The 21,540-nt window shown below is 44.8% G+C and overlaps 1 protein-coding gene across 1 annotated transcript; it reads left to right on the plus strand.

Annotated features, from left to right (window-relative positions):
* The first annotated feature begins 41 nt into the window (after positions 1-41).
* Positions 42-19,490, plus strand: CENPN (centromere protein N). Its single transcript, XM_083165340.1, has 11 exons — positions 42-217; positions 2,910-3,090; positions 3,499-3,544; positions 5,352-5,411; positions 5,543-5,619; positions 6,858-7,028; positions 7,922-8,023; positions 13,507-13,561; positions 14,053-14,165; positions 16,317-16,434; positions 18,166-19,490. Exons 1-11 carry the CDS (start codon positions 177-179, stop codon positions 18,282-18,284), a joined length of 1,083 nt encoding a protein of 360 aa, XP_083021466.1. The 5' UTR covers positions 42-176; the 3' UTR covers positions 18,285-19,490.
* The last annotated feature ends 2,050 nt before the right edge of the window (positions 19,491-21,540 follow it).

A 21,540-nucleotide genomic window follows, 5' to 3' on the forward strand; every position in this document is an offset into this window, starting at 1 on the left:
GTAGCGAGCAGGGGGCGGGGCTGCCGGCGGTCGCTAAGGGACTCCACAGCAGGCGCTGCCGCTGGTTGGAAGAGGAAGAGGGCGCCTTGAGATGACGTCACGCTGGCAGAAGGCGAGGCGAACTGGCGCTACTGCTGCTACGATTGGTCTGTTTGAAGTACCGGGTTGCTAGCGCCATGGCTCCGACGCCAGAGAGTGCCCAGCACAGGCGGCGGAGGTGGGTATAAGTGCCAGGGCGAGGGGTGTGCGCCGGCTCTTCTAGATCGCTTTAAAATGAGGACGTGGCGAATGCCTGCCCTGTGCCGGCTGCTGCTTTCCCGCTCATTCTCTCTGACTCAGTCATCAGGGCGCCTTAGCAGTCCATGATTTAGGGATGATCTTGCTGGTGCATAGGTCCCTTCGTTAGAGCCTCAGTCATTTAAAAAAAAATCTGTGCCCAACCAGGGCTATCCTTATGCACTGGCCTTTAAGAGCCAAAGGACTGGGACTTGGGATCCACTGCCCTGAGCTAATGTAGTGTCTGCTTTTCCATCTAGGCCAGTGGTTCTCAAACTCGGTCCTTAGGACCCTACACAGGTCATGTTTTCCAAACCACACAATCCTGCCCACCATCGCCTGCTCAGATCCTGACCACATGCAGTTAAGATCTCGATAGATTGCGCTGCATGTGCATTATTAAACTGGCGCTGGCACAGATCGCTCTATATACTGTGTATAGGGTGACCTGTGCTAACTACATCGCTTAGCGCGTGCCAGCACATCGTATTTATTTTTCTCCATTATTACTTTGCTTCGTATTTTTTTTGTAAAGTTATCTGAAAGTGTTCTGTTTTGGTGCTGGGATGGTCTGTTATTTTTTAACCACATGTTTTATTGAAAGGTTATTTATCATCGCAAGATCTTTTGCACAGACCTTTCCAAATAACACACAGGGCGGTTTTACACGCTCCGGCTGATGCCAGGCGGCGAAACCCTGCATGGCCAAGAAGCCGTGCCGTACACAGAAGTTTACAATGGTCAGGATGGACACAGCCCGGCAGACGTCCTTTCCAGTGGTGACATCTGACTGCAACCCGGTGGCCGAGTCGTGACTGTCCCGTGTGACACAATCCTGTCCACTATTAGCTACTGTGTATGGCACTGCTTTTGTCTGTGCAGTGTTACGCCGCGCCCAGCGTCAGCCGGAGCGTGTGGAACAGCCCTTACATTTATAAAGTAATCAGATTCTTCCCTGTGAAATTATGAAGCAGGGGGCTGTGCCACTACTAGGGTTGCCACCTCAGGCATCTTCGATTCCTGGAGATTCCCCCACACACACCTTCATGTGCGCATGCGCCTCTGGAAAAGTGGGCGTGGCTTTGTAAAACAGGCATGACCTCTTCAGAAAAGTGGGTGTGGCCTCTAATACAGACATGTATTGAAGTCCCTATTGTTACCTTTAATAACACATTTCCCCTACTGACAACTCCTACAGAGAGATACCTCATACATCCTCCCCTCACCCTGACACCAGTAACAACTTCACAGCAACCTCCCCCCACCCCCTAACTTCTCTAACATGAATATCTGCCCCAAACACTGACCATCCACACACAATTTCCCCCCTCCACACTGGCCTCACCATTTCCTCAGCTGACAGCACAGACGGCTGAGGTCCCCTGGGATTGATACACAGTAGCAGCAGGCTTATCTCTCCTCTGAGGCTCAGTTTGGGAGGAAGCGCTGCTGCTGCATCCTAAGCTGTTAGCTGCACAGTGCTCCTCCGTCCTCTTCCGGGGCCCAGTTTAAATATTTCTGGAGGTAGAGGGAGCTGTGGGGTGGCAGCAACTCGCAAGTGCTGGAGGCACACTGTGCATGCCCTGAGCTCACGCTCCACTGAAACCACCCTCCCTATGCCACTGACCATGTGCACACTCAGTTGGGAGGCTGTGGAGACTTTCAAAGTCACCCAGATTCCGTGAGAATCGCAAAAACGTCCTGGAGGGTTGCCACCAATTCAGGGAGAATCCAGGAAATCTTGGAGAGGTGGCAACCCTAGCCACTACTGTACTGCTTATATCCAAAAGATTGTTTTGACGCATTAAATTCTTCCCATTAGACCTGTGTCCTCTGCTGCTTAAATAATAATGTTCTTTAATACCTTGCTACATACAGGTACATACTAAACCATGTGTGTACCCAGAAAATGCATGATACAGATACAGCTGCACTCATTGTTGCTTTGCAATGGCTGCTCATGCTTGTTTGGCGTGCCTATGTTGCGCCTGTGCTGTGAAATCGCTATGCTGCGCCATCGCAGATCAATTTGTTTCTATGAGCTGAGGGAGTGAAATAGAAACACTAGTATGGCGACAGGATTGGGCTAATCACTATGTATGTTGCACCTGGTGATTACCACGGCAACTATGAGCTACATTTGCAGTGCAATATATTATTGCCCTTCACATTAACAATAGGGATGGCAATAGTGCAGCTGGCCATCGATAGTGCTTTTTTCCTATCAATGGTCATCCATTTTCTTTGACTGATTGGTCAAATTGATTGATTTGACTTTTCAAAACATGGGGGAGGGGCTTAATTGTTGTTGGGGCGGAGCTATGTTCCATGTCCCTGCCCCTTGGGGGGGATTATAAGTTTATGCTTGACATCGATGGAGGGAAACCATCTGGTTCTCCACCATTGATGGTAAAACTATTCTACATCGACTAGAAACCATTGATGATTACGAATCATCACAGGTCGATGGTTATCCCTAATTTAAAATGCATTCCGTCATTATTTGCGCCGTTCATGTGGGCATGCAGCACACCCGACAAGACAACCAGTGAATGCTTGTTCACGGGTACACACTGAACGATGTGGCGATATATCGTTCTGATTATTATTATTTTTTTTTCATTGTTTTCCAGCATTCCTGCTATGGATGAATGGGTTGGTGAATTTATCAAGCGATTGGTTCAGAGGATGTCGCGTGTAGAATCGATGAATCTTCTGAAGGCCTGGGGATTTTTAACAGAAAGGGAGCTCAGTGAGCTTAATGTGCGGAATTCAAAGGAAGATCTAGCGGTGCAAGTGCTAGAAATCTGTGAGGTACAGTACCCTGCAAGCAAGTGGAATAGTTAGTATTTACTAAGATAAATGGAGGAAATTCCACACCAAACACTGATAACCCAAAGTTTTATTTTGGTTTTTGTAATCTATCAACCCAGTGCTCATCTTAACCCAAACTCATGGTAAATCTATTATAGCTCAAAACAGAGGTTCTCAAGACACCCCAATGGCCCAGGTTTAAGGATATCCAGATAATATGTGGGGTGTTCAATGTGTGCCGTTATTTCGGAATGGTCAGAAATATCAGTACATACTTTTCAATGCGGTTCTGTTTCCTCCCGTGCAGATTCCACATTGTTAAAAGTCAAATCTGCATTGTCGAAAACGGCCGCCTGGAGAAGTTGCCATTGCAGTTAAATTATTTGCCTCTTTTTTTTTTTTCTCCAGCGCAGAAACGCTACAATAAATGATGCCGCTGATCTTGACATTATATGTAAGTCGAGCCATTTATTTGTGACGATTTGAGCGATTTGTGACTTTTTTTATTTTATTGTTTGTTTTTTATGTTTTTATTGAGTGATCGTTAATTTGTCATTTTCAGTGCACTTTTCACTTAAGCACAAAGGCCCTGGTTCTGGTTCACTTGCAAAAGAAAATTCTCTCTCTCTTTCAAACACCCCTTTCAGACATACCCAGGATTTTAAACCCGGTACATTCCCGGGGTTTTAAAAATTCAGAGTCCATTGCGGGTGCGCAGGACCCGGGATTTTTGTAGAATAAAAACCCGGGAAGAGATACGCTAGTCCCGGGATTAGGCACATGAAAAATCCTGGGATTTTTGCGTATGTCTGAAAGGGGTATTCTGGACAAAACCATGTGCACTGCAGGTGGAGCAGATGTAACATGGACAGAGAGAGTTAGATTTGGGCGGACCTGAATTAGGCCCAATGAGCGGTATAGACTTCCGCGCGTATATGGCCAGATCTTCGACATATAATGGGAAAAATCTTCCATAGGTATAGAGCACAGGTTCTCAAACTCGGTCCTCAGGACCCAACACAGTGCATGGTTTGCAGGTCTCTTCACAGAATCACGAGTGAAATAATTAGGTCCACCTGTGGATCTTTTAGAATGAGTAATGAGTGCACCTGCTGGGTGACCTGGAAAATATGAACTGTGTGGGGTCCTGAGGACCGAGTTTGAGAACCTCTGGCATAGAGAATTCAGTAGAGAAAAGGGGCCACGGATATATAAATTGGCTCGTACCTCTGAAGCTGGGTACACTCTGGCCAACTATATATCCGCTGTTAAGTTGCATGGCGATAGCCACTTTAGTGTGACCCAGCAGATTCAGAGAAGCGGGGCACGCTGTGCCGCATTCTCATTGCGGGCCCATTCTAGTAAGCTGCTATGTAGCAGGATGTGTACGATGGTTACCAAGTAACCCAGTTTCCCAAATGCTGCCTTTGACATGCAGTTTTAAGGCTACCCATTCTTTAGCACAGGTGACTCAATTAGTACCTCAGTTGATTTGATTTAACTATCGGGACTCCTGCATGAATATCTTGTAAAACCTGGACTGGACTGGGGAAGTTTGGCAAAGATTAAGTTAAGCGATAAATGTGTTAGACATCGCCACAGCTGGAATTAGACCTTATGTTTCCCAAGGTAATATACTGGTTTGGGGTAGAGATGTGCAGGTTCGGTTCTCAAATCGGTATTGTCTTTCCAAAACATGTGACAGCCGATAGCCAATACGATCTGGATTTGAGAACAGAGCAAAACCAAGCTGGAAATCTCTAGTTTGGGTCCCTCTCCCTTAAAGGCAAATACCAACCTCACTTGCAGAGGACCCTTAAAGATAGGGGAGCTCAGGACCTCTCACTGTTCTTCTGCCTGCCCGTCGCACTTCTGAGTCACTCATTGCACTCCCCCCACTGCTGCAGATCTAATAGTCTCGCAAGATGATTACATATCCTCTTCAAGTCCCTTATGTAGTCTAAAGCACACACAGCGCAGCACTTAACCACTGAGCCCACATTCACTCTGCTCCTACGCTACTTCCAGGCCGACTATGTGAAAGCCCAGTGTAGTCGGGCTGGGGTGCACAGACGGCCCTCCCTGTCTGTTTCTCAGTACAAAAATTACCAGGTCCTCGCAGTCTCCTCTTGGAACAGAAAGAAATGGGGCTCTAGGCGGGTGCCTAGGATGTCTTGTGGGAAATTCGGCCTTGGAGATAGTTAAGTATGTACTCGCAATGTGATTTTTAATGATCCGTCCCAATTGTCTTTCCTCCGCAGACAACCATGCTAACACAAAAAAGAAAACTTGGGAGGTTTATGAAATGTCCAAGCCAACAGGTAATTACTGCGCGTTATTAGTTTCATCCCGGTTTTCCCATAGTTCCCTGCAATATCATGTGATGGCCTCAATCAGAGCGAAGTATACATTTCGAACATTCTCCAGCTACTAATATCTCTTTGCTTTGCAGATCCTGAAATGGGTCCTGTCAACGTGTCAACATGGAAAAAGGAGTTCAAAAAGACTATTAATGCAGTTATAAATAATGTAAGCTAGAAATCTGTTTGCTGAAAACATTTTTGTTTTACTATAAAGCAGGGATGGGGAACCTTCGGCCCTCCAGCTGTTGCTGAACGACACGTCCCAGCATGCCCAGCAACAGTTTTTGCATGGCCAAATAGCACAAATGTAGCAGGGCATGCTGGGGCGTGTAGTCCAGCAACAGCTGAAGGGCCGAAGGTTCCCCACCCCTGCTATAAAGTCATAAAAAAACCTTATCAATTTGAAAAAAGTTTTCAATATTTCTGTTTAAAGGTCAAAGCCAAAATTGACAGTTATATTCTATAATAGAATCCTTAAGCTGGCAATTTGCGATTTACCAAGCACTTGGTATTTGTTTTTTTTCTTGATTTTTACCTGGTTGCAAAAGGAAGCCTCTTAACACTGCCTGGACTTTGAGTGGCATATCAAATTGCATGCTAGATTTTCCATGCAAAAAAAATGTATTAAGCATTCAAAAGTGTTAAGTTACTCTAATACCCTTCCACATGGCAACTAATTACCGGGAACAAGCCATTTTGACCCAGTAATTAGTGCAATGTGAAAGGTGTTACTGTGTCCCTTAAACGGGTAGCAACATGGCAATACAACCGGTAAAAAGCTCTTACTGGTTCGTTGCTGTGTTGCTTGGCGGTGTGAACGGGTTAAAGGGGTCGAGCGACCTGTTTTCCCATTCACACTTTGGAGGATGCAGCGCCAGCTCTAAACTCTGCCCCTGATGACGTGCCGACTCATCGCCGCGCCCCCGGGTGACGTCAGCGAACCGGCATTATTACCTGTTCGCTGTGGGGATGTGAACATCCCAAAATGAAGGTTCGCGTCGGGACTGTCCTGTTTCAAAGTCCCGGTGCGAACCTTCATTTTGCGATGTGGAAGCAGCATCGGCTGCTTGTCATTTTATAGATTGTATATGATAAATGCTAGCTAGCAGCTGGTTGCTATGAGCAGTTTCTGTCCTCCCCATGGTTTAGAAGGTTTGAAGCATCTCACCCAAACAGCTCCAATACACAATAAGTGTCAATGCAGTAAGAAGGCCAGAGCAGCGGCCATAGCAGAAATGTACATTTGGATATGGGTCCGTTTTTCGAACTGCTTACTGTTGGCTGTACAGAAGTTTCCATGTTGAGCTTCGTATTTAATAGTAAAGCCTAGTTTTTTATTATTATTATTTTAAATATTGTGTCATTATACAGTGTAATAATACTTTGTTGCTTAATAAATAATAGGTGAACATCCACTTCAAAGATTTTGGAGATGCTCTGTGGATCCGCATTGCTTGGGGGAAGAATTACATGAAGCCCAATCAGTACAAACCTACCTTCCTTGTATACCACTCTCAGACACCTTACGCCTTCTTCACAATGCTATCAAAGTCTTACAGTCCCCTGTTGTGTCAGGTATGTGTGTGAGTACCTCAGTGTCAGATCACCATGCTAAGGCAGGACTTAAAATGTAGCTTCCACCAAAATATTAAACAATTGTTGGTTACCTCTTAAAAACTGATGTGCCTCAGCCAAAGCAGAGAATGGTGATGTGTTTTATCCTAATACACTGCAGCTGCTTAGAGGATGGTGATGCGCTTTATTCTAATACACTGCAGCTGCTTAGAGCAGTGGTTCCCAACCCTGGTCCTCAAGTACCCCCAACAGTGCATGTTTTCCAGGTCTCCTCACAGAATCACAGGCAAAATAATTAGCTCCACCTGTGGGTCTTTTAAAATGTGTCTGAATAATGAGTGCACCTGCCGGGTAAACTGGAAAACGTGAACTATTGGGGGTACTCGTGGACCAGGGTTGGGAACCACTGGCTGACAGGATGGTGATGCGCTTTATCCTATTTGCTGCAGCTGCTTAGATGACGGTGATGCGCTTTATCCTAATACACTGCAGCTGCTTAGAGGATAGTGATGCGCTTTATCCTAATACACTGCAGCTGCTTAGAGGATGGTGATGCGCTTTATCCTATACACTGCAGCTGCTTAGAGGATGGTGATGCGCTTTATCCTAATACACTGCAGCTGCTTAGAGGATGGTGATGCGCTTTATCCTATACACTGCAGCTGCTTAGAGGATGGTGATGCGCTTTATCCTAATACACTGCAGCTGCTTAGAGGATGGTGATGCGCTTTATCCTATACACTGCAGCTGCTTAGAGGATGGCGATGCACTTTATATTAATACACTGCAGCTGCTTAGATAATGATGCGCTTCTCTCTGATACACTCTGGGATAATTATTTAGCGGTTGCCTTCTCCTGTAGAGCACTAAGATGAGCTGCACTTCTGTCCTAGGCTCTTCTATGTGCTGCCGGATACAGTGACATTCAGCAAATGGACCTAAAAAGTCGGTGTTTGGAATCCCTAAAAGACATCGTATTCAAGCGATTTAATCAGGTAAGCAATAATCTGTGTATTTGTCAAATGGGGATGTAGATAATGGCTATTTTACAGTGTAGTTTACTTCCATTATCCAGGGAAAAGAAGGATGTTCTAGCATTTGGCTATTTAAACAGAAGCCGGTCTAGTTTTACAGTGAAAGGAGAATGCATGGTCAATAATCACATTACTCAATTATTACAGTGTGTGCTGTGTCGTGGACAAGGGACCAATATATTTGACATATTAAAGTGCAGCTGCTTCCAAATACGGTCTTCCGATATGCAGGTGATCGTTAAACCATTGATCAATATTGGCACTTTTTTGGACTCAAAATGGGCAGAAAATGCTTATTGGGATTTCAGCAAAGCCAGCTATAAGAAAGCGATTACTTTTCTACTAAGAAATCCTTTGTGGTTCTTTCATTGACATAATCCGGCTTTTCAAGCTATTTAAAAAAAAAAAGAATCTGATTCCACGTTTAGGTTTTCATAATAAAACCACTACTTAATGTTATGTCCTGTACACACCAGGACGATGGTGCTTGTGAGTGGGTCGTCACAGGAACGTACGACCCGCTCACGAGCTGACGGCGCCGCCGACCCGCCGCGAAAATGCCCCTAATGTGATTGCGATCCGATCGCGGCCCCCACCCACTACAATGGTCATTTCAGAGATCCTACCTGCAGCAGGTAGGATCTCAGAAAACACAGACCGAAACACGGGGCCGTGTATCGGATCTGGGTCGCAGCGAAATTGCCCAAAACACTGCAGATTTACATACAATCGGTCGAGATTGTATCTAAATTGGCTCATTTTGGGCCATATCGTCCTGGTGTGTACCCCACATTATTTTGTGTTTTGATAATTATTTTCTTTCTTTCAATGAAGTACTTAATGTGTATGGATGTGTGTGCCCAACAAGTCAGATCAATTTGAAATGTAAAATCACGCAGCTATAACGGATGTTTCACCAGAGGTGCGGGATACCAGTCAAACGCAGATGTTTTTTACAGCGACAATCCTTGGTATGATTGCCGATAAAGAAAAAAGTTTGAGCGCCATACCGCACCCACATCCCACTGCTTGTATGTAAAAAGCACAGAAGTAGAAGTCACTAGTATATAAAAAGCAGCTGTTAAATGGATATCTGTCTATTGTCCTGATTCAGTTGCGTCTCTGGAGGGTTCTCTCCTATTCTACACATCAGATTTACTGAAGAACTGTCTAGTTTTAAAGGCATTAACTCCAAATATCTGACGTTCTGTTACTCTGTCCGTCAGACCTCATTTCCTTGGTTACGCAAAAGTTTGGGATACAGATGATCACTTTCAAGCCGGTATCCAGTTGTTAGATCTACAGCGTCTAGACCACGCATGTCCAAACTGTGCCCTCCAGCTGTTGTGCAACTACACATCCCAGCATGCCTTGCCATAGTTTTACCATTCTCTAATAGCAAAACGGTGGCAAGGCATGATGAGGCTTGTAGTTTCACAACAGCTGGAGGGCCACAGTTTGGAAATGCCTGGTCTAGACGGTCGCTAGGTCGACAAGGTCAAAATGTCGAAATTAACCGTTAAAAAAAGTGCAGCATTTGACCCTGTCGACCTACTGACTGTCTGTCTGACGCTAGATCTATCAATCCACAACCCTTCAAGCCCCGTACACACCAGGCTTTAGTATCGTTTATGATGTGCGCGCCCACACATTAACTACCCCCTCCCTCGTCATGTTTAGTCGAGGGAGGTCCTGCTTAACGACGTGGCCATCAATCCCTTCTGAGCTGAAATCGGCAAGTATTTATGCGCTTGCCAATATCGGCATTGGCGGTGATCGGTTAGTTTTATGTTATTTGATTGTACGTTTTCATCCCGATTTAAGTAGAAACGATGTTTAGCTGTTTGTCAGGCCTCGACCAACTGCAGTCTGCGTATCATGGCCATGTCTGATCGCTATCTTCAATTCTCCCTTCTATACAGCAGTAGTCCGTATCCGGTTAGGGGGGTAGTCCCAGATGAAATGTTATACAGGTATAAAGCGAAGAAGGCGTTCATATAGAACAGTAGTGCTGCAGCTGGCCGCTCCGTAACCAGCTAGTAAAGATTTGTGCTCTCTGCTGCCTGTTCCTCTCTTGGCCTTTGCTTGCTGGTTGGACTGCAGGGAGGACCTTACACCTGCTACAGGGTAGCGGAGAGTTTGAAGTTTGTTACGATTATCCTTGTGCTCCTCATCGTTAGAGATACTTGGCGTGACTTAAATTGGTAGCGGTTTATACTTTTTTTTTTCACATGTACCACGCACACCAGATTAGGGATGTTATCGTAAAGGAAGTGGTCTAAAGTTGCAGTAACCATAATGATATATGGCACAATTGCTTCTGTAGGATTTCTGTCTTGGCTTTTTATTTTTATTGTAACCCATTTCCTGAATGTCCCGGACTCCCTGGTTATTGTACCGGTCCAGGTAGCAGAGCAGGGCATGGGTTATTACTCCAACCTGCTCGTAGTACCGAAACCAGACGGTTCGGTGCGACCCATACTGAACCTAAAGACGCTGAACCCTTACTTAAAGGGGTGTAAGTTCAGAATGGAGTCTTTAAGGGCAGTAATAGCCAGTCTGGAGGAGGGAGAATTCTTAGCGTCGTTAGACGTAAAGGACGCCTACTTCCACATCCCTATCTGGGGCCCACATCAGGCATTTCTGAGATTTGCTCTGAAATTGTGATGGCGGAAATGATGCTACTGCTCAGAGGGAAAGGGATCAACATAATCCCTTACCTTGACGATCTGTTGATCAAAGCAAGATCGGAACAGGTCCTGTTACAGGACATAGTCATAGCCAGGCAGGTTCTGTCCAACCATGGATGGATTCTCAACATCCCGAAATCCTCCTTGACGCCGACCCGCCATCTTCTCTTTTTGGGAATGATCTTGGACACCATAAACCAAAAGGTGTTTCCCTAAGAGAAAATGTTTGCCATGATTGAAATGTGGTCTTGGAGATTGTGGCCAAGACTCAGGTGTCGGTTCACCAATGTATCCAGCTTCTGGGGAAAATGGTGGATACCTTCGAGGCAATCCAGTTTGGGAGGTTCCACTCCAGACCATTCCAACTGGACTTGCTGAGCAAATGGTCAGGGTCACACCTCCTGATGCACAAGATGATATTCCTGTCACATCAAGCCCGCCAATCGCTCCTGTGGTGGACCCATGCTCCAAACCTGTTGGCAGGAAGGAGGTTCGGGATCCAGGAATGGATCCTCCTAACAACGGACGCCAGTCTGTTACGATGGGGAGCGGTGACTCAGGGCAGGTCCTTTCAGGGCCGTTGGACCTTGTGGGAGTCAAAACTGCATATCAATGTCCTGGAATTGAGGGCAGTTTATTATGTCATCCTACAGGCTCAGTCACTCCTCCAGAATCGGGCGGTCCATGTACAATCCGACAATGCCACAATGGTGGCGTATGTCAACCGCCAAGGAGGAATGAAGAGCAGGTCTTGCATGCGGGAGGTCACCAAGATTCTGTCCTGGGCAGAACTGTATGTGACGGCGATCTCAGCCATCTTCATCCTCGGGGGTGGACAACTGGGAGGCGGATTTTCTCAGTCGCCACGACCTTCACCCTGGGGAGTGGAGTCTCAACCCTCAAGTGTTTGCGGACATTGTGGATCGATGGGGTTGGCCGCAAATTGACCTCATGGCGTCCAAGTTCAACAACAAGGTCGCCAGGTACTGCTCAAGAACCAGAGATCCTCGGGTGGAAGCCATGGATGCCTTGACGACAGGGTGGTCCTTCAAACTAGTGTATCTGTTCCCACCTAATCCATTGCTCGCGAAGGTGCTCAAGCGAGTAAGTCAAAAGGTGGAAGCCATTCTAGTGGCGCCAGATTGGCCAAGACGGGCCTGTTACGCAGATCTTCAGGCCCTGCTGGTGGAGGATCAGTGGCATCTACCTCTCAGAAGCGATCTGCTCACTCAAGGCCCCTGAGTTTACCAGGACTTCGTTTTTAACAGCCTGGAGGTTGAGCGTCAGATCCTAGCCCATAAGGGCCTACACGCCTCAGTCATAACCATGATGACTTAAGACCGGAAGCCGGTGAGGGCGGCTCACTACCATCATATAACTGCTTTGTGGGTGGGGAAACAGAGGGGAGGAGCCAGTACACCCAGTTTAAAGTTATATATGTGCCTGTCTCCTGCGGATACCCTCTAATACCCAATGTCTTGAGACCATCCCAGTATCCCATAAGGACTTTGTTAAAAAGGATTTACCGGTAGGTATTAAAATCCTATTTTTTTCCCCTCTTCAGTCCCTAGGATCCTGCAGGGCAGTTTCCTGTTCTACCCTCTTCATTCTACTTTATTTGTAACCATTTTCCTGCCTCCACTTATTAGACAGAAGTGAGAGAAATTCTCAGAAGCTGCATACACTGAGGGGAGGGGGGTTCAATGCTGTCTTTCCCAGAAGCATTGAAGAGGCATCTCGCCAGAATGGACCAGGCTTTAAAAGCAGTTGGGCCCGTTTCTCACAGCCATACCCCCTTTTCGTCGTTTTTCAGGTGGGACATTGAATCCCGCCTGCCGAATATTAGTCGAACGGGCCAGGGTCACGACTGTTGGGACCCAGGATTTGAATACCCCCCCTAAGTGGCCATTATGTAGACCTCTGGGCTGGTACCAGTTACCTCTGAGCACTCTCATCCCATTTTATTGTGCCTAAAAATCAAATCCGGATTACACTTCTAAAGAAGGTCCATGCCCCTTTTTATTTGCCAAACTGATTGTTCTACAACATTGTGTTCTGAAACCTTTGAATCCTCTTTTGCTTCACTGTTATCACATCATTTTTAACTGCTGTTTCTGAGACCAGTTTTGGTTTTTTCCTTTTTCAGGCTTGGTTCTAAACCTCTTCAGCAGGTGGGAAAAGTCACCAGGAAATCCTCATCTTGTAGCACTGTATCATGAACAGTCCTTTGATAAGGTAAAGATCAGTGAATGGATTTCTTTCCCACCTACTGCTAAATTTTTAGAATCTTGTCTGAATCAGATCACAATGGTTGTTTTTTTTGTTTTGTTTTTGTTTTGTTTTGTTTTTGTTTGTTTTTTTGACTGAGACTACCCAAATCTATATTGAAGTCCTTCATGATGCTATTGGCATATTGTGCCTATTATATCGCAGAAGTCACCCGCAATTTCTCCCCCCCCCCTTGAGCCACATGTGATCCCGGCCAACCCTGTCCAGCTCAGAAGCAATCCAACAGATCGCTTCTACAGCCGGTTCGATGCGCACAGGACCGCTCAATCACGTGCAATTTGGACGCAATTGAGTGAAAAGAGCCCAAATTGCATGTGAATCGCCCTAGCATAAAGGGGCTTTGAACATAGTGGTGCCCAGTTGGGACAAACTATGTAATATGGAGATTGTATATGGTACATTTTTACTTTATCGGTTTATAAGATTGAATGCAGTGTTTAATATTTTTAATATTATTTTGAACAGCCTTTCCAGACCTATCAATCAAGATCTCAAGAAATAAAAGTTACTCCAGCTGTTGGTACGTTGTACAGTTCTACTGCATTATACCATGTTTCAAAAATTTAGGGCATGGCTTTGTGGGGAAGGGGCGTGGCCACGAAGTTACATACATAGTTAGATAGTAGGTGAGTCTGAATAAAGACTTGCATCCATCTAGTTCAACCTATGTTTGTAATAGTTTATTCCTTGTTGTATAGTATGTTCTGATATTTTAGTACCAATTCACATTACACCACACTGTAGTGCCACTTTTACACACTACACCAGCTGGAAATCCAGTGTGTTGGCCTTGCCCTGATCTGCCGGGGGAGAATTGGCATGGACGAAACCAGCCACAAATTTGTCAAAATTCACCAACCCATGCGGTTTTAGCTTGATTTTTCACTCAGGGATTCAATAAGGATTGCATAGGGCTCAGTTCTAACGTGTCTTAAAAATTCAACTGGGATTAGATAAACTCTACTGCCCCCCCCCCCCCCCCCCTTATAACTTTTTTTTGTTTGTTTCCAGCGCACCAAAGTGTAACTTACGAAAATATAAAGGACAAGGAGAAAATACATCAGCTGACACATGAAACATTTGGGGATGGGCCACTTCCTAACATAGAATTTTCAACATATAAGGTACAAACCATGCCAATGTTACAGTATATATCAGGAGTTCAAGGAGGACTATCGCAAAACTGATAAAGCTTTGTTAAGGACCCCATACACAGGATCTGAATCGGAGGTGTTTGACATCCAGTCTGATCAGATGCAGGTTGCCATGCGCAACAGTTCGGATCTTGTAGATCAGGGGTGGCCAAACCTGTCCTCAAGATCTACCAACGGTGCATGTTTTCCAGACAACCTGTGGATCTATAGTAGGAAAGAATGCATCCATCAGGTTTGAAAATGTGACCGTTAGTATTGGCTACAGCTGTGCACCAGCTAGGTGATCTGGAAACCGTTAACGTTGTTAGATCTCGAGGACTGGTTTGGCCACCCCTGTTGTAGATCATACTTGCAGCATGTATGATCTAGTGCAGGGGTAGCCATCTCCAGTCCTCAAGAGCTACCAACAGTTCACGTTTTCTAGCTCACCTCACAGGTGCACTTATTACTGACTAACACTTTTTAAAAGATCCACAGGTGGAGCTAATTACTTAACTTGTGATTCTGTGAGGAGACCTGGTAAACGTTAACTGTTGGTAGCTCTCGAGGACTTGAGTTGGCTACCCCTGTTCTATTGGAATCTGATCACCAGTGGCACATGTATTGCTTTTAATTCTCCTTGAACTCCCCCAGCAGCTCCCCAGGAGTACTTCTACATGTGTTAAAGGGCAGGCAAAAAATGGCACAAGTTACCGGTGGAGCTCAAGGGAAATCCGGTCAGACTGATCCCTCAGACCAAGCCGGACCTGTGTATGGGGCCTTAAGCGCCAAATGCATTGTTTTTCCTGAATGTGGTCATGGTTTGGGTACTTGTTTCCTAGCACGGCCACACCGATTTCCATCGGGGTGGTCGTGTCTGAAAAATCGCGCGACCGACCCGATTTTTTTCATTGAATCAAATGTGAATAGGGTCCCTGGGACCTGATTTTACATTGGATTCAATGTAAAATATTCCCTAGACCCCCAAATTTTACTACGTAAACCCCACCCCACGATAGACGCCAACCCGAAGCGTGGCGAGCGGCGGCGGTGCGTGTCCTCGTTCATTCCCCCTACTATCCACGTCGGCGTGGAGTTGAGAATATATAGTGTGGCAAGCGGACGCGTATAACTTCACAGGTATACACGTCCCCTCGTGGGGCTCGCCACGCTTCGGGCTCGCTGTGCTCGCCACACTATATATTCTCAACTCCACGCCGACGTGGATAGTAGGGGAATGGAAAGGTCGGAGGACACGCACCGCCGCCGCTCGCCACGCTTCGGGTTGGCGTCTATCGTGGGGTGACGACGGGGCCATATATAATGTGAAATGGGTCATATTGGCCCATTTCACATTTTTCACATTTTTTCCTATGTGAGATGGACTTAATAAAGTCCATCTCATCTTGTGCCATTATAATGGCACAAGACCGACGCGATGCTCCCGATTTCAATGTTAAAAAATATTTTAACATTGAAGCCTATGGCAAAATCAGGGGCATCGCGTCGGGACCAATGTTAATGGTCCCGACCGACGCGATGCCCCCGATTTTTCCTTTGCCGGCAAAATGGACCTGATTTCAAAAGAAATCGGGTCCATCGCGGGTATCGTGTACCTTAACTTACTTGCTAGGAAACAAGTACCATGGTTTGTTTTCTGTGAAGGAAAGCAACTGGTTGTAGATTGGGCAGCTCCGTCCTTTCTGTATTGGGCCATCTTTCATTAAACAGGTACAATACCACTAAAGAAGACCCAAGTGACCTGAACACACTTCTGTAACCGAACAAAACATTCTCTAGAACTTAAATTCCAAGTTCTCTTTAAACAATCCTAAGGTTTTATGTCTACAGTACCTGCAGTGCTATTTTGCTAAGGGGGTAATTCAGACCCTGTCAATTATTGGATGACTGCGCATGAGTACCAATCTTGGCCCGCATGCGTGAGTAAAATAGTGACCGAAATAGCGAATACATCTAATAGCAATCCCCTCACAATTTGACAGACAGGAATTTGGTGTTTGGCGGTGGTATTCAGATGATTTCAGGGAGTTTCAGAGTTTTTAGTAAATGGACCCGTCTGTCTCTGAAGTAGCTTCACTATATCAGATAAACTAACCATCTCCTATCTGTTTTGTTAAACAGCTGGAAACCACCTTCAAAGGGGAAAGTGGGGTCTGCAGTGGAATTGAACCCTTCCGTTGTGTCGTTAAGTTCTCCAGTCCTCACCTCCTGGAGTCCATCCGATCACTGGCACCAGCTGGTGAGTTTACCAGTCACCAAGATTGAGATGTGATTAGTGCCATCATTGATACTCCAGTGTGATGAACTGATCCCATTTCTCTTCCGGCTTAAATTTGTGACCGGTTCTGTAATATATTTATACAAGTTTGTCAGTTTGCGAACTGTTGGGCGAGGCACAGTTAGTATCTAAGTATACTAGTATACCTCTCTCTCACATTTCCCCCTCTTTTTTTCCCATGTATCTTGCCCCTGTTCATCCCATTTTTCTCCCACTATATTCCTACTTTTCATCTGTCTCTGTCCTTGTACTGTTCTTCCATAGAGCACTAGGCATAGGAGAGAGGCTCTTCCATACTGTCCCACCTGATTACTGCCATCTGTAGATGAAGGACATTTAGCAGTACCTAGAATCTCCCGTAATTCATCTGGGGGTCGAGCTTTTAGCCATGCGGCTCCAACTCTATGGAACTCTCTTGCCTCGCACAGTTCGAGAGGCCCCCACTCTAGAATCCTTCAAAACAGACTCAAGACTTTCATGTTTACTCAAGCATTTCTGTAATTCCGGTACTTGTGTATTAGCCGGGTGCCTGGTACGTAGTTAGCGTATAGGCGCTGTCAAAAGTGGTGTTCCCGCGGCCGGCATAGTCGGTCAGAGCCAGCGTAGTCAGTCAGAAGTAGCGTAGTGTTCCCACGACCGTCCCTGTCAGAATCAGCGTAGTGTTTCCGCGGCTGCGTAGCTAGCGTCTGTCAGAATCAGTGAAGTGACAGTGTAGTGGCTGCAGAACCACCCCCACTATCCACGCCAGCTCGAACCGTGGCAGGCGGATGCGTTACACGTCCTCTCGACCTGTTCATACCCCCTCTATCCACGTCGGCGTGGAGTTGATTTTAAAAAGTGTGGCAAGCGGATGCGGATTACTTCACATGTGTTCCGCTGCGCTCGACACACTTTTGAAAATCAACTCTACGCCGACGTGGGTAGTGGGGGTATGAACAGGTCGGGAGGATGCGTAATGCGTCCCCACGTGGAGCTCGCCACGCTTCGGGTTGGAAAATGCCTCCTTTATTGTGCAGAGGACGCACTTGCGCCCGCATAGCCCCTTTTATGCATGAGGCTCACGTGCTAATAATTACTGAGACGCAGGAGCATCTCAGACAGCTGGAGCACCTCTCCGTCGGCGCAGGGAATCTGTCTGTTACCGGCGCTGTGTGAGAGGCGCTCACTAGGCTTGCCGGGGACACTACGCTAACTACTCTAGGCAGCCGTTGGACTACGCTGACAGCGTAGCTTAACCTACGCCTGCGTACATATGCTAATTGGGCGCCCAGCTAATACACAAGTACCATAATACCTTTTAAGTATAATTTATGAAAAGCTTTTCTGTACTTCATTGTTCCTGTACTGTAATATATATATATATATATATATATATATATATATATATATATATATATATAGCAGTATGGACGGTGTAATGGTTAGCATTACTGCCTCACAGCACTGAGGTTATGGGTTCAATCCCACCATGGCCCTAATTATCCTGAGTTTATATATTCTCCCTTTACTTGCTGAGTTTCCTCCAGATACTCCGGTTTCCTCCCACAATCCAAAAATATACTGGTAGGTTAATTGGCTCCCAACAAAATTAACCCTCTGTCTGAGCCAGTGAGTGCAGGGAAATGATTAGAGCCACCCTATATTTGTGCTAAACATACACATAACAAGATTATATATTATTTTTCCCCACAGGTGTTTCAGAAGCTCCAGTCTCCAGCCTGTTGTCCTGTATACCACACAGAGCTAGGAATATTTTTAAAATAACAGAGAAGAAACCACTGCACCCCACAACCAGCCGCCCAACCAACTAGATACTTTTAATAAATAGTTTAAATTGTACAGTTTCCGCCACGTGTCTGCTCCAAGCAGCTCTGCCCAATAAAGACCGGTAACTAAGAAGAGCGTTACCGAACCAGCACACAATTGGAGCGTGGAAGCGGCAGTATTGGGCTTGTGCTTTTTTAATAATACTCTGCTGTTTTTAGAAGGGCATCTTGTTACCACTTATGTCATTAGCATTTTATAGTATGTGCCTTTATGTACAAATAGGAAATAATCCACATTTTACAGTGAATGTGGGGGGTATGATATGCACAGGGTTGGCTTTGAGAAAAGGTCAACATGAGTTGGGGAGTTTTTTGGGTGTCGGTGTTGACACTTGAGCATGTGGACTCCCAAAAAGTGTGCCACGTTGCTCTCCATGCATTAGTCCCGGTGCCTCACTCTGCTGTGTTCGGCACACTTAAAAAAAATCCTGAAAATTGACACTGACAACACTTCGACGCAAGCAGAAGGTTAAAAAGGCGACATCGGCCTTTTGGTGTTGACCTAGACATTGTTGCCCTATCATTTGGACCCCAGATGTGGGATGCTGAGATGTCCTTTTTAAGCCATTGGAATTTCATGTACATGATCACTTTTTGAAAGGTGATGTCGAGGGCACACAGGGTAATCAATAATGCATGTTCTACACGCCCGTAAAACATTTCTATGCATCTGGGGAGAGAAAAGTTTGAATCCATGACTAAAATGGTAACAACGGAGGATACAGTTCAACATAGTTGTACCCAATATGAAGGGGGGGGGGTTAAAAGAAATACCCATGGGTTTGTTTCTGGATATATTTTTTTATTAAGGTTTCTTTAAAATTGTTTTGTAAATCTTTCATTTGTATAATTTTCTCATTACTACTACTATAAAGTTAATTTGCACTTTATGAGCAGCTATATATTTGGTGGACAATGCCAGCTCCCCACCATCACTCCAAGGAGAGCTGTAAACATCACTGCACGTGTTGTGTGTTTGTTATTGTTTATTTTATAACTGTTTTTTTTTAGATGGTTTTTATGGCATATAGTTGTTGTTTTATGACACAATTTAGAGCATTATTTATCTCAATTATTCTCATGACATAATGAGGTTAGTGCATAAATGGTTCTCTGTTCAGCTCCATCACACTGTGGTTTGTCCCAAATTTGCAGTTACGAGTGTTTTAGATAAAGGCTTCTTTATTTGTTTGAGTTTGAATTTTTTTTTTCCATTTACATTGCATATTCATTTCTTTAAATAATAAAAAAAATTTTTTTACTAGTTGAAACACCGTGAAATTAGTAAGACTTTGCCGTTTAGGCACGGTCAAACATGCAATCTGAACCATAAACATCTATTGCACTAGATAGTGTTGGTGAATGTAGAATGCATGCGCTGTTATTGGTGAAGACAACAGCACTTTCAGTTGTGTTCCATGCACCGGTATATCTGTGGGCGGAATGGGTCATTTAGGACACTGGCATAGAATAGTAATTTTATAGTATCATTAAAATGCTATAGAATTAATTGTATTAAAAGTATTTCTTTTATTTAAATATTTGCATTAGCGCTCACACTTTTTACATATGGATTGTCTCAATGATACTTTGGTAATACGTCCAGCTGAAGGTGCCAAATACAGCCATTTTTTTCGCCTTTATGCTGTAACTAAATTCCATTTGTATCTCCACATGATTTGTCAATGTCTAAATTTGCAACCTTAGCTGTATTTTGAGAGATATATAGCTCCAATGAAGAAGGCACACTGACAAAAAGCTGATGCTGAATGAAGCAAAATGTATTGGGCATCGCTAATAAACACATCTATCGCTTTCGGGGACCCTCCCCGTCTTGAGGATGATAGCTGACATCACAATAAATGCTGATATCTGCATTTATTGTGATGTCGGCTATCATCCTAAAGATGGGGGGGGGGGGGGTCCCCGAAAGCGCTAGAAGTGCTTATTAGCTATGCCCAATACACTTTGCTTCATTCAGCATCAGCTATTTGTCAGTGTGCCTTCTTCATTGGAGCTACATGTATGGATGTGAAGTGCACCTGGATCGATGTATGTATTACAAGAGTGCCGGCAAAAAAGGAATATATATATATATATATATATAATCACTCGTGGTTTTGATTCAGATTTTGGGGTGCTTCCTATATACCACATGGATACAAATCTCCAGCCAATTGTTTTAAATCCAAAAGTTCAGTGTTTGTACTAAGGGCAATTCTTTTCAGCAAATTTCAAAGAAATGAACACAGCTTTTAACTGACGTTTCAGTCCCACACAAGGACCATAATCATGTGACCAATATCATTCACAGGAGACGAGTCTTCTGTTTCACCATGATTAAGGTCCTTGTGTGGGACCAAACGTCCGTTAAGTCATGTTCATCTGAAGCCATGGGTTGCTTTTTGATATATACAACTGTTTTATATTTGTATGTTGATACATTTTATGACCCTGCTTGTTCATTTTACTTCTTGTTTTTAAATGTATTAAACCTTTTAGCCTTGGGTTCCGTGTTAACGTTAATCTTTACATCACAATAGACTTTTGCATTAATAAAAATAAATATAATTTTGTGTAATCCATACCTTCATTTAAATAATAATACTGATGTCAATACATCATGGCAGCCCGTAGCACGTGTATTATACTTGTTCTAGATTGGAAAAGAAGCGTAGTTCATAATGCTACCTTACTGTGTATAATAGTGGAGTTCTAACTTCTGGTTTTGCTGCCAGTAATGTTTATCATTTCTTGCCACTAGGTGTAGGTGCTGACATTTTTTCCTGTAATATGCAGCTTTCCCATGCGGTAAGCCAAGGGTGGCTGATATGTGGTTGTTTTCCATGCTTCGACTGGTCGGAGTATTTCTAGTAATTGGTAGTTCAAATATCCTGCTTTCTTCAAGATGGCTTCCGCGCATATATTTAACATTAGTCATACAAGCGACCAGCCAACCAGGCTTAAACCTTTGAGTACCAACATCGCTGGAGGTGGGGGGGTTGGAGGTAATGAATGGGGGGTGAATGTGGCGAGGTTCACCTGATCAATGGTCCCTGTACACTCACAGCCAAGTAATAAGGTTTGAACTGGGATCTGTATTCCTGCATTATCAGGAACAAATCTATCCCACAATTTACCTCATTCTCTACAATTCCATTATACCCAGACCAAGGGTTTTATTTAGTCTAGGTAGTATTTAATGTGCCGCCGCTATTCCCGGCAGGGGAAACAGTGGCGG

Source organism: Crinia signifera, chromosome 11 (assembly GCF_055691185.1).
Source record: "Crinia signifera chromosome 11, ASM5569118v1, whole genome shotgun sequence".
Taxonomy (NCBI): Eukaryota; Metazoa; Chordata; class Amphibia; order Anura; family Myobatrachidae; genus Crinia; species Crinia signifera.

What these genes read in the sequence shown, in the direction of transcription:
- CENPN (XM_083165340.1), top strand. Translation starts at nt 177, where the DNA reads ATGGCTCCGACGCCAGAGAGTGCCCAGCACAGGCGGCGGAG. An exon ending in CGCTGATCTTGACATTATAT is followed by an intron (nt 3,545 to 5,351) that starts GTAAGTCGAGCC and finishes TTTCCTCCGCAG; the next exon opens with ACAACCATGCTAACACAAAA. An exon ending in TATTCAAGCGATTTAATCAG is followed by an intron (nt 8,024 to 13,506) that starts GTAAGCAATAAT and finishes TATTTTGAACAG; the next exon opens with CCTTTCCAGACCTATCAATC.